Here is a 13,792-nt window from a genome sequence, read left to right on the forward strand (position 1 = left end):
TTTAAACTCAATTTATTATAATTATAGGTCCTCTCCAGATCAAAAATTTCAACCAAGGACTTGTACCAGTTGTAATAGATCGTATACAACGCAATCATCATTTAAAACCCACAAATACAGATGTCCAGCTAACCCACTTATTACAAAGGTTACGGAAAAAATGAGTTGTATCCGTTGTGGGAAAACGTTCCTAAAAAAAGCAGCTTTTTCAAAACATTTTAGAAGATGTCAAAGAGGTAGAACGATACCATGTGATGTATGTCAAAAACTATTTAAAACTGTTGCCGAAAGAAACACACATAAAAAAAGGGTCCACGATGCAGAAAATTGCCAAAAATATCCGTGCGACATTTGCGACCAAACGTTTCGAGATAAGCCAACACTTACGCACCATAAAAAACGTCATTTGAATCAATATGATTTTACATGTGATGAATGTGGGGAGCAATTTGTCGTGAAGAGCTCGTTTGAGTATCATATTTTATCAAAACATAAAGGTGTCAGACATGCTTGTAAAGATTGTGGAAAAATATTCACTACTGAATGGTATCTTAGAGAGCATTCTGTCAAACATAACGATGATTACGAGCAACAATATTTTTCATGTTCTGAATGTGAAAAAAAGTTTATGGTGAAAAGTAGTTTAAACCAACATATTAAACGTGTCCATTGTGGCAAAGGTTTAAGCATATGTGAAATATGCGGTAAAGCTGTGACATCAAAGACAAGCTTACGCGATCATATAATGATTCACACTGGTGAAAAACCATTCAAGTGTGAAGTGTGCAAGAAACCATTTAAAACGAAGAACTTATTAAAGATCCACGTGAGAACCCATACTAATAGTAAACCGTTTGTTTGCAACATATGTGAAAAGGCATTTACACAAAGAACATCTTTAGTTGTTCATATCAGGCAACATACTGGAGAGAAACCTTATCCTTGCGTAGTTTGTAATAGAAGATTTTATACTAGTTCTTCATTAAAAGTTCATTCGAAAAGTCATGGTGTACCTTTAAGTGATATTTAAAGTATTGTAACATTGATGTGAATAATAAAATATTTTCAATATAAATTGTGTTGTGTAATTTATACTAGGTCAACTGATAAATAAGATACTGACTATATTCGTAAACAACTATTAAAATATAACGAAGGTCTTTAATGATGTAAACATTCAATCACAAGGTAATGTTATAAATTTGCTTTAAGATATGTTGAAACGTAAATCACTTCTGATATATTTTAGGTGGAAATTATGCAGAAACATCCGCAAATAGGAAAGGTTCGTTTTCTCTCTAAGTCCAAACATTATCGCAGAATTCTGCTGGTACCATTGCGTACTAAAGTTGATTTGGAGGAAGACTTGAAAGAAACTTTAAAGACAAAAAAATCACACCAAAAAGAGGAAGACTTGAAAGAGACTGGTTATAGAAGAAAAAAATTGAGAAAGAAGAGGGCTGGGCAGACAAGAAGGAGTGTGAAAAGACACTGTAAGAGCAAGAAAGGAACTAGATAGCGAAGAGGAAGAATGGAAAGGGTCGTTAAAGGCAAGAAAATAACTGAACAAGATTTAAAAAAAAAACATTGAACATAAAGGGAGACAAAATAGAGACTGTATAGGCAAGAAAGATCCAGAAAGGAGGAAGACTGGAAAGAGAATGTAAAGTTAAGGAAATAATTGAAAACGAAAGAAGAAGACTGAGCAGAAAGGAGTAGGGACTACAAATACAAGAAAGAGGCTCTAGAGATAGAAGCTTTAAATACAGAAAAATGACTGGACAGAACAAAAATCTCGAAAGTTGCAGTAAAGATAAGAAAGAGAGTAGATACTGAAATGAAAAGATAAAGAGTGGACAGAAAGAAGGGTTGGGTTGGGTTGGGTTGGGCTGCGTTTTGTTGGGTTGCGTTGAGTTGAGTTGGGTTGAGTTGGGTTAGTTCTTGACAGGAACTTATGGGGTAAGATAGGGACCAAACAGAAAAGAGGAAGATTGAAAAGAGACTGGTGCTAGAAGAATAAGTCTAAACAGAGACAAGAAATATTCTGTAAAGACAAGAAAGGAACTAAATAGGGTAAAGGAAGAATAGAAAAAGAGTGTAAAGGTAAGAAAATGACTGAATAGCAATTGGAAAAAAAAGAAAAAGACTAGCCATAAAAGAGGAAGACTGACTGGAGACTTTAAACGCAAGGAAGATACTGAGCAGAAACTAAACAGCGACTGAAAAGTTAAGACAAAGACTGAACATAAGCTGGAAAGGCAAAAAAATCATTGGGGAGAAATAAGGGAGACAAGAAAGAAACTGTAAAGGAAAAAAAGAGACTGAACAGAGATTGAAAATAGAAGCAGTATAGAAGCTGGAATGATGACAACGATATTGTAAAGGCAAATTAAAAAAATTAAAAATTTGCCTGTAAAGGCAAAAAATGGCCGAACAGAGACTTTACAACAATAAATAGACTGAGTAGAAGCGAAACAAGACTGAAAAAAGAATAAAAAAAGATTAAACGTAAGCTGGGTACACACGAAGATTTGATCACTGGGTAGAATTTGGATTTTGGACATTCGGTAGAAAAAAAGGATACTGGAAAGAGACTGTAAATGCAAGCAGGTGACTAGAGGAAGGAGTTAGACTGAAATAAGGGTGTGAAGGTAAGCCAATAACTGAATAGTGATGGAAATGAAAAGAAAAAGATTAATGAAGAAGGATGACGAGTGTAAAGACGCTAAAAAAGAATAAAAAGACTGAATAGAAGCTGGAAAGACAAAAAGGATATCAGGTGGAAAGAAGAGAAACAATAGACAGATTATAAACACAAGAAAGAAACTGAACATCAGCTGAAATGACTGATAATCATTGAAAAATACTTGTCAGAAATGAGTAAGACTTAAAAAAAAATTAAAGAGAGAAGAATACGGCGAAATAGTAGATAAAAAAGATAATTGGAGAGAAAGAAGAGAGACTAGAAAGAGACCATAAAGTCAAAGAAATAACTGAAACGCAAAAAGAAGAACTGGGTAAAACGGAGTAAGCCTATAATGGTAAGAAATAAACTAAAAATAGTAGATAAGGACTGAACAAGACCTGAAAACGCAGAAACATGATTGGACAGACTAAAAAGAGACTGGGAAGAGATCGTAAAGACAAAAAGGAGACTGTGCAGAAAATTGAAATATAGTAAGAAGGATAACCTGATGAACAGAAAAAAGGATGACTAAAAAAAGACAAAGATAAAGAGTTACAAAAAAATTACTTTCAGTTTTTATAGCGTCTAATTAAAAATAAGTTCATTTATCTAATCTACCAATTAGCATTGTTCATAATTTGCATCTTGAGTCATACCGACGAAATGACACATGAACAAGTACAAGCAGTCAGTGCAAAACTGCTTGTAGTTGGAATTTTCTTTGTAATGTCACTCCAGATATTTTCTTGCTGTTTATAGTTTTGCTAAATACATTATTAGACAAATAATAGAGAAGATATTGCACTGTAAGACCGATTCTTCTTCGTTTGAGATGGATGGTGAAAGTAACCTCGGTCGACTTCGAACATGTAGACCGCACTAAGTCTTACGACCAGGCTGGTTTGGATTGATTATAGTTCATCTATAAAATAATATAGACTCAGTCTCATGGGGTCAAGTGTCTAACAGGATTCACATAGTCTTGTTCTTCGTTGTACTCGGTGTCGGCCAATTCTCTTCGAAGATGGCCCTGGTCAGTGTAGTTCATAATCTACAGCTAGAATCATATCAGAGTATCAATGAAAATGAAATAGCAGTGTACTAAAGAATGAGTTATGAATTTTGCCAGAGTTGTTCCAGACATTTTCTTAGGAGAAAAGCCTTTTGCTTGCCAAATTTGTAGTTTCAAATTTATTTCTAGTGTTATATTGAAAAATCATAATAGTACACCATTAAGTTATGTCAAAAACTAAAAGAATTGTAATAAATAAATTTTGTTGTTTACAGTTTAATGTGTTTAAATTATTTATCTTGAATATACAAAATATTAATTTTTTATTTGAATTAAATATTAAAATTAATAAGTTTGTTTTGTAGGACAAATTTAAAACAAAAAGAAGATGTGGTTAAAAATACAAGTTGTAACCGTTGTAATAAAAGTTATTCTACACGAAGAGCCTACACGAAACATCGACACAGATGTAATAAAATTAAAAGTATACCCTGTAATATATGCGAAAAATTATTTAAAACGTTTCAAGAAAGAAATCGCCATGTGAAAGCATTACACAATGAAAATAGAAACGTTTATGCATGCGATATTTGCGACGAGTTCTTTTTAACTACATCAGCATTAGAACGTCATGAAAACAAACATCTCAACAAACACAAATTTCAATGCGATGAATGCGGTAAAAAATTTCACATAAAATCAAGTTTAAATCATCACATCGCTTTACAACACAAAGGTGTTAGATATACTTGCGAAGAGTGCGGAAAATCGTTTGCTAGCGAACCTTATTTTCGCAAACATTGCGTTACACACAAAGAAGATTATGTACCACCTAACTTTCATTGTTTGGAGTGCGGTAAAATTTATAACAGAAAAAGTTCTCTTGCCATGCACATACAAATACATAGGGATCCTAGCAAAAAATTTTTCGTTTGCGAAGTTTGTGGTAAATCCGTCGCTTCGAAAACTAGTTTAAAACAACACGTTATGTTACATACAGGAGAAAAACCATTTAAGTGCGATGTGTGTGGAAAATCGTTTAATAAACAAACAATTTGTAAAAGTCATATGAGAACGCACACAAAGAGTAAACCATTTATTTGTAATATATGTGGTAAAGGATTTTCTCAAAGAACGCCTTTAACTGTTCATTTAAGGTATCATTCGGGCGAGAAACCGTTTACTTGTTTAGTTTGTCAGAAAACATTTTATACAAGAACGTTATTAAAAACTCATTCTAAAATACATGGTATACCGTTAAGTTGTTTTTAAAGATATCAATAAAATTTTAAAATGATTATTTGTTTTTTCTTTATTATGTAGATTTAAATTTGATTTCATATTGTAGTAATATTACACCATTAAATGTTGTCTGAAGATCTTTGGCCACGTACGAAGTTTAAATATTTTCTTATTTCTTACCAAAACTTCTGGCTTCTTGTACAGTTTTTCCTTTTTTTGTGATTATCTTGTTTATTGCTGTATCCCCAGTCTTACGCTCTCCTATCTTTCCACTTCACAGCTTTCTTGCCAACATAATGGGGTCATCTCTTCAGTATTCTGATTTATCTGTAGATGTCTCCACAAACTGAGCTGCCACTTCTCTATAAAATCATCCAGAGCCTCAATATTTAAATTTTTCTTTATGCCAAGTTATAAACCTTACTTAGTTAATTACAAATAAGCATTTTGAATTGTTGCTTACTAAATATCTGGCTCCAAATTGGCGATTTCTTCTTCAAGCTCAGCTTACAAAACTTGCAAGGTTTGCAAATCTGGGTTATTAGATCTGACGATATGGTCGGCCAAACATCAAAAACAAGCAATATTCCTCAACGATTTTTCTTCATGTATCTGAGACTATTAATAAAATATAGCGAAAAGGGTTACTCCATAAGCTAAATAAAACGCTACCAGCTCAATATGTCCAAGTCTTTTCCAAGACGATTTTTTAGAGTGCAAACAGGAAACAAAATATTCAAATTTTAAAGACACCAGACTTGCTCCTTATGGTTATTTACTAATCATATCGATTCCTGCAAGATACTGTTAATAGAATTCTGGATCTGCTTCCCGAAGATTACATATTGCTTCCAGAGGGCTAAATACTACTGGCGGAAGCAAGATACTATTAATAGAATTGTAGATTTGCTTGCAGAACACTACTTATCGCTTCCAGAATATCAAGAATATACAAATGTTATTATTATTATATCCCACTAAGTATTAAGTTGGTGTTCAAATAAAATTGTTATAAATTATTTTGTTTATAAAAACTGGTGTGATTAGTATAATTGATGGTAAACCTTCAATTACCAAATAACGTTAGAACATATTTTAAGATATACCAGAACATACATATAAATAACTTCTGATATATTTGAGATGGGATCACTGGTACTGATTCCTATCAGTTGATTATTGACCTTGTTTAAACGCAATTTATTATAATTATAGGTCCTCTCCAGATCAAAAATTTCAACCAAGGACTTGTACCAGTTGTAATAGATCGTATACAACGCAATCATCATTTAAAACCCACAAATACAGATGTCCAGCTAACCCACTTATTACAAAGGTTACAGAAAAAAAGAGTTGTATCCGTTGTGGGAAAACGTTCCTAAAAAAAGCAGCTTTTTTAAAACATTTTAGAAGATGTCAAAGAGGTAGAACGATACCATGTGATGTATGTCAAAAACTATTTAAAACTGTTACCGAAAGAAACAAACATAAAAAAAGGGTCCACGATGCAGAAAATTGCCAAAAATATCCGTGCGACATTTGCGACCAAACGTTTCGAGATAAGCCAACACTTACGCGCCATAAAAAACGTCATTTGAATCAATATGATTTTACATGTGATGAATGTGGGGAGCAATTTGTCGTGAAGAGCTCGTTTGAGTATCATATTTTATCAAAACATAAAGGTGTCAGACATGCTTGTAAAGATTGTGGAAAAATATTCACTACTGAATGGTATCTTAGAGAGCATTCTGTCAAACATAACGATGATTACGAGCAACAATATTTTTCATGTTCTGAATGTGAAAAAAAGTTTATGGTGAAAAGTAGTTTAAACCAACATATTAAACGTGTCCATTGTGGCAAAGGTTTAAGCATATGTGAAATATGCGGTAAAGCTGTGACATCAAAGACAAGCTTACGCGATCATATAATGATTCACACTGGTGAAAAACCATTCAAGTGTGAAGTGTGCAAGAAACCATTTAAAACGAAGAACTTATTAAAGATCCACGTGAGAACCCATACTAATAGTAAACCGTTTGTTTGCAACATATGTGAAAAGGCATTTACACAAAGAACATCTTTAGTTGTTCATATCAGGCAACATACTGGAGAGAAACCTTATCCTTGTGTAGTTTGTAATAGAAGATTTTATACTAGTTCTTCATTAAAAGTTCATTCGAAAAGTCATGGTGTACCTTTAAGTGATATTTAAAGTATTGTAACATTGATGTGAACAATAAAATATTTTCAATATAAATTGTGTTGTGTAATTTATACTAGGTCAACTGATAAATAAGATACTGACTATATTCGTTAACAACTATTAAAATATAACGAAGGTCTTTAATGATGTAAACATTCAATCACAAGGTAATGTTATAAATTTGCTTTAAGATATGTTGAAACGTAAATCACTTCTGATATATTTTAGGTGGAAATTATGCAGAAACATCCGCAAATAGGAAAGGTTCGTTTTCTCTCTAAGTCCAAACATTATCGCAGAATTCTGCTGGTACCATTGCGTACTAAAGTTGATTTGGAGGAAGACTTGAAAGAAACTTTAAAGACAAAAAAATCACACCAAAAAGAGGAAGACTTGATAGAGACTGGTTATAGAAGAAAAAAATTGAGAAAGAAGAGGGCTGGGCAGACAAGAAGGAATGTGAAAAGACACTGTAAGAGCAAAAAAGGAACTAGATAGCGAAGAGGAAGAATGGAAAGGGTCGTTAAAGGCAAGAAAATAACTGAACAAGATTTAAAAAAAAAACACTGAACATTCTAAAATACATGGTATACCGTTAAGTTGTTTTTAAAGATATCAATAAAATTTTAAAATGATTATTTGTTTTTTCTTTATTATGTAGATTTAAATTTGATTTCATATTATAGTAATATTACACCATTAAATGTTGTCTGAAGATCTTTGGCCACGTACGAAGTTTAAATATTTTCTTATTTCTTACCAAAATTTTTGGCTTCTTGTATAGTTTTTCCTTTTTTTGTGATTATCTTGTTTATTGCTGTATCCCCAGTCTTACGGTCTCCTATCTTTCCACTTCACAGCTTTCTTGCCAACATAATGGGGTCATCTCTTCAGTATTCTGATTTATCTGTAGATGTCTCCACAAACTGAGCTGCCACTTCTCTATAAAATCATCCAGAGCCTCAATATTTAAATTTTTCGTTATGCCAAGTTATAAACCTTACTTAGTTAATTACAAATAAGCATTTTGAATTGTTGCTTACTAAATATCTGGCTCCAAATTGGCGATTTCTTCTTCAAGCTCAGCTTACAAAACTTGCAAGGTTTGCAAATCTGGGTTATTAGATCTGACGATATGGTCGGCCAAACATCAAAAACAAGCAATATTCCTCAACGATTTTTCTTCATGTATCTGAGACTATTAATAAAATATGGCGAAAAGGGTTACTCCATAAGCTAAATAAAACGCTACCAGCTCAATATGTCCAAGTCTTTTCCAAGACGATTTTTTAGAGTGCAAACAGGAAACAAAATATTCAAATTTTAAAGACACCAGACTTGCTCCTTATGGTTATTTACTAATCATATCGATTCCTGCAAGATACTGTTAATAGAATTCTAGATCTGCTTCCCGAAGATTACATATTGCTTCCAGAGGGCTAAATACTACTGGCGGAAGCAAGATACTATTAATAGAATTGTAGATTTGCTTGCAGAACACTACTTATCGCTTCCAGAATATCAAGAATATACAAATGTTATTATTATTATATCCCACTAAGTATTAAGTTGGTGTTCAAATAAAATTGTTATAAATTATTTTGTTTATAAAAACTGGTGTGATTAGTATAATTGATTGTAAACCTTCAATTACCAAATAACGTTAGAACATATTTTAAGATATACCAGAACATACATATAAATAACTTCTGATATATTTGAGATGGGATCACTGGTACCGATTCCTATCAGTTGATTATTGACCTTGTTTAAACTCAATTTATTATAATTATAGGTCCTCTCCAGATCAAAAATTTCAACCAAGGACTTGTACCAGTTGTAATAGATCGTATACAACGCAATCATCATTTAAAACCCACAAATACAGATGTCCAGCTAACCCACTTATTACAAAGGTTACAGAAAAAAAGAGTTGTATCCGTTGTGGGAAAACGTTCCTAAAAAAAGCAGCTTTTTTAAAACATTTTAGAAGATGTCAAAGAGGTAGAACGATACCATGTGATGTATGTCAAAAACTATTTAAAACTGTTACCGAAAGAAACAAACATAAAAAAAGGGTCCACGATGCAGAAAATTGCCAAAAATATCCGTGCGACATTTGCGACCAAACGTTTCGAAATAAGCCAACACTTACGCACCATAAAAAACGTCATTTGAATCAATATGATTTTACATGTGATGAATGTGGGAAGCAATTTGTCGTGAAGAGCTCGTTTGAGTATCATATTTTATCAAAACATAAAGGTGTCAGACATGCTTGTAAGGATTGTGGAAAAATATTCACTACTGAACGGTATCTTAGAGAGCATTCTGTCAAACATAACGATGATTACGAGCAACAATATTTTTCATGTTCTGAATGTGAAAAAAAGTTTATGGTGAAAAGTAGTTTAAACCAACATATTAAACGTTTCCATTGCGGCAAAGGTTTAAGCATATGTGAAATATGCGGTAAAGCTGTGACATCAAAGACAAGCTTACGCGATCATATAATGATTCACACTGGTGAAAAACCATTCAAGTGTGAAGTGTGCAAGAAACCATTTAAAACGAAGAACTTATTAAAGATCCACGTGAGAACCCATACTAATAGTAAACCGTTTGTTTGCAACATATGTGAAAAGGCATTTACACAAAGAACATCTTTAGTTGTTCATATCAGGCAACATACTGGAGAGAAACCTTATCCTTGTGTAGTTTGTAATAGAAGATTTTATACTAGTTCTTCATTAAAAGTTCATTCGAAAAGTCATGGTGTACCTTTAAGTGATATTTAAAGTATTGTAACACTGATGTGAACAATAAAATATTTTCAATATAAATTGTGTTGTGTAATTTATACTAGGTCAACTGATAAATAAGATACTGACTATATTCGTAAACAACTATTAAAATATAACGAAGGTCTTTAATGATGTAAAGATTCAATCACAAGGTAATGTTATAAATTTGCTTTAAGATATGTTGAAACGTAAATCACTTCCGATATATTTTAGGTGGAAATTATGCAGAAACATCCGCAAATAGGAAAGGTTCGTTTTCTCTCTAAGTCCAAACATTATCGCAGAATTCTGCTGGTACCATTACGTACTAAAGTTGATTTGGAGGAAGACTTGAAAGAAACTTTAAAGACAAAAAAAATCACACCAAAAAGAGGAAGACTTGAAAGAGACTGGTTATAGAAGAAAAAAATTGAGAAAGAAGAGGGCTGGGCAGACAAGAAGGAGTGTGAAAAGACACTGTAAGAGCAAGAAAGGAACTAGATAGCGAAGAGGAAGAATGGAAAGGGTCGTTAAAGGCAAGAAAATAACTGAACAAGATTTAAAAAAAAAACATTGAACATTCTAAAATACATGGTATACCGTTAAGTTGTTTTTAAAGATATCAATAAAATTTTAAAATGATTATTTGTTTTTTCTTTATTATGTAGATTTAAATTTGATTTCATATTATAGTAATATTACACCATTAAATGTTGTCTGAAGATCTTTGGCCACGTACGAAGTTTGAATATTTTCTTATTTCTTACCAAAATTTTTGGCTTCTTGTATAGTTTTTCCTTTTTTTGTGATTATCTTGTTTATTGCTGTATCCCCAGTCTTACGGTCTCCTATCTTTCCACTTCACAGCTTTCTTGCCAACATAATGGGGTCATCTCTTCAGTATTCTGATTTATCTGTAGATGTCCCCACAAACTGAGCTGCCACTTTTCTATAAAATCATCCAGAGCCTCAATATTTAAATTTTTCTTTATGCCAAGTTATGAACCTTACTTAGTTAATTACAAATAAGTATTTTGAATTGTTACTTGCTAAATATCTGGCTCCAAATTGGCGATTTCTTCTTCAAGCTCAGCTTACAAAACTTGCAAGGTTTGCAAATCTGGGTCATTAGATCTGACGATATGGTCGGCCAAACATCAAATACAAGCAATACTCCTCAACGATTTTTCTTCATGTATCTGAGACTATTGATAAGATATGACGAAAAGGGTTACTCCATAAGCTAAATAAAACGCTACCAGCTCAATATGTCCAAGTCTTTTCCAAGACCTTTTTTTAGAGTGCAAACAGGAAACAAAATATTCAAATTTTAAAGACATCAGACTTGCTCTTTATGGTTATTTACTAATCATATCGATTCCTGTAAAGCCGATTGTTTTCGCCAGGGGTGGGGTTATCCGCTCTTGAGAAATGTCCACGCTTGCTCTTCCTCTTTAGCAATCCAGTCGTAGTGTTGTAGAGACTAAATCATAGGATTTAGTTGGTTGGGATTATTTAAAGAAGTTTCATTTTGGTTTTTAGATAGAAATCTTCTTCGCGGCTTAGCCGGATCTGAATCCCTTACTCTAATTTGTAGAGGAACTTCATCGAAGGGTTTTCTAGCATAGGATGTTTCCGAAATTTAGGACGGTAAATATGATTTAATTTTTTTATTTTTGGGAGGCTCAATTATTAACTCAATAAATCATTAACCCAATGAATTAGTTTAGTACCTACTCTATATCTTGTAAAAAATAATAGTAAATGTAATAAAACACCAAATAAATAAAAACTCCATTGTTATTGCTTTGCCTTATTATAAAATAAATTTACTCGTAAATTATAGTTACTAATAGCATCATTTTAGGTTGACCTTGGAAAATGTAGAACCATTGATGGACGTTGACCGTGGAAACAAAGAAATCATATATGATAAACAAAACTGGGTGGAAGACATAAAGATTCATTTTAATTTCGAAGAAGAATTTGATGAAACCACGATTTCAATTGAAAATAATTCCCTTGTGGAGGAACCATCCGATCAACCAGCTTTACAAAAAAATAGTATTCTAAGGACACTTCTTACTAGTGCTACTTTTCATCAAAACTATATTTCTAACGCTGATTCGAATTTGATGAGTGGATTGTGTCAATGTGCCGACAAAAATAATCATAAATGTTTAAATATTTTTGATATTACTACAAACGGCCTTTGTCAGCAATTAAATAATAATTTCATTTCTAATTCCTCAGATGTTGTCGAAATAATTGATAGCGATGACGATATTTTCATTGTAAACTAAATAAAACATTCTAGATATACCTTTTGAATTTAATAATCATAATTATTTATATTTTTTATATTTGAGTTAATTTGTACTTATTTAAAATAAATATATTATGTAGTTTAACGATTTTTTTTATTACAATTATAGGTATTTGCCAAAAATGAAAAATAAAACACTCCAAGATACAGGACCAACCCTAACAGTCATAAAAATTGAAAGTAATATAGAGAAAATAAGTAAAGTTTGGCTTGACTTACCATATATCAGTAGTCCATAAAGGTATTAAATATCAATGCAAAGAATGCGGAAAACTTTTTACAGCAGAACACTACTTGAAAAAACACATAACGACGATTATGTACAGAAACACTTTTCATGTTCAGTGTGAGTACAATATTCTGGTGATAAGCCTTTTCTCTGTGATATTTGTAACAAACGATTTTACACTAGAACGGTACTAAAGAAGCATTCTAAAACTCATGGTGTTTCATTAAGTTCTGTATTGTGTAATATTTAATAAAATATTTCCAAGAATAAGCTATGGACGTATTAATTTATAATGTTTAATAATATTTTTCAACTTTAACAGATAACTCTATTCCCAGCCGTTTTCTCTAACCTCTAGCACGGCTTAACCCGAAATTTCTAGATCTAGTATTAGTTCATTTAGACATCAAGATTTCTAACGCATTTTCCGATTAATTCCACCGTTTCATAAATTAAAAAGTGGTTGCATTTATTATTTCTATTAATCCCTCTATAGCTTTCAAGAAGTCAAATGTCAAAATTAAATATAACGTTTTTTTGATAAATATTGAAATGATCTTAATAAGAATAAAAAATGCTATAATTTGATACCAAACATGATATATTTGGGTTAAAAAATAAAAAGTTAGGTTAGAAACTGTCAAATGTCAAAATTAAATATAATGATTTTTTGATAAATATTGAAATGATCTTAATAAGAATCAAAAATGCTTTCATTTGATACCAAGCATGATATATTTGGGTTAAAAAATAAAAAAGTTAGGTTAGAAACTGTCAAATGTCAAAATTAAATATAATGATTTTTTGATAAATATTTAAATGATATTAATAAGAATCAAAAATGCTTTCATTTGAAACCAAACATGATATATTTAGGTTAAAAAATAAAAAAATTTAGGTTAGTAACTGTCAAATGTCAAATAATCGCCATTTTTTTTTTTTTGCTAAAAATGAAGATATTTCGATAACGGTTGGAGATAAGTAAGCCGAGTTTGGGTTCATTTTAAAGGATTTTTAATTTTCTATCCATTAATGTTAAAAAAGAATAGCTTTATAACTAAAAAAAATTTCTTATTCAAAAATTCATGGTATTCAGTTCTATGTATGTATGTATAATACATAATAAAATATTTCTAAATAAAAATGTTGAAATCGTATTTTTTGTAAAATTCTTAACAATTGTTAAAGCTATGTAATTACGTATAGTTCGTTTTTTTTTCTATAATACTTGTCAATTTAAATTTTTTAGGGTTTCTGTTGGTATTATCTAGGACTCTTATAAAATTTATGTTCTTTTCCTGATTT

The 13,792-nt window shown here is 31.5% G+C and overlaps 3 protein-coding genes across 6 annotated transcripts in view; all 3 read left to right on the forward strand.

Annotated features, from left to right (window-relative positions):
* LOC111428766 (zinc finger protein OZF-like) overlaps positions 1 to 13,792 on the forward strand; it is a 72,082-nt gene that overhangs the window by 55,156 nt on the left and 3,134 nt on the right. The window contains exon 5 of one of the 4 annotated variants that reach the window (XM_071194389.1): positions 4,064 to 4,996. The exons of 2 other annotated variants lie outside the window; for them this stretch is intronic. In XM_071194389.1, the coding sequence (XP_071050490.1) occupies positions 4,064 to 4,970 (907 nt within the window). In that variant the 3' untranslated portion in view covers positions 4,971 to 4,996. Of the gene's footprint in view, positions 1 to 27; positions 1,076 to 4,063; positions 4,997 to 13,792 lie in introns of those variants that run through there. One more of the 4 variants, XM_071194386.1, reaches the window with a different exon arrangement.
* On the forward strand, positions 6,124 to 7,785 carry LOC139429032 (zinc finger protein 25-like; the record flags this gene model as incomplete). The annotated part of the gene is made up of 1 exon (XM_071194392.1): positions 6,124 to 7,785. A coding segment is annotated over one exon (1,035 nt), but the record flags the coding sequence as incomplete, so codon positions are not given.
* LOC139429033 (zinc finger protein 25-like) lies at positions 8,913 to 10,575 on the forward strand (the record flags this gene model as incomplete). The annotated part of the gene is made up of 1 exon (XM_071194393.1): positions 8,913 to 10,575. A coding segment is annotated over one exon (1,035 nt), but the record flags the coding sequence as incomplete, so codon positions are not given.

Source organism: Onthophagus taurus, chromosome 2 (genome assembly GCF_036711975.1).
Source record: "Onthophagus taurus isolate NC chromosome 2, IU_Otau_3.0, whole genome shotgun sequence".
Lineage (NCBI taxonomy): Eukaryota > Metazoa > Arthropoda > Insecta > Coleoptera > Scarabaeidae > Onthophagus > Onthophagus taurus.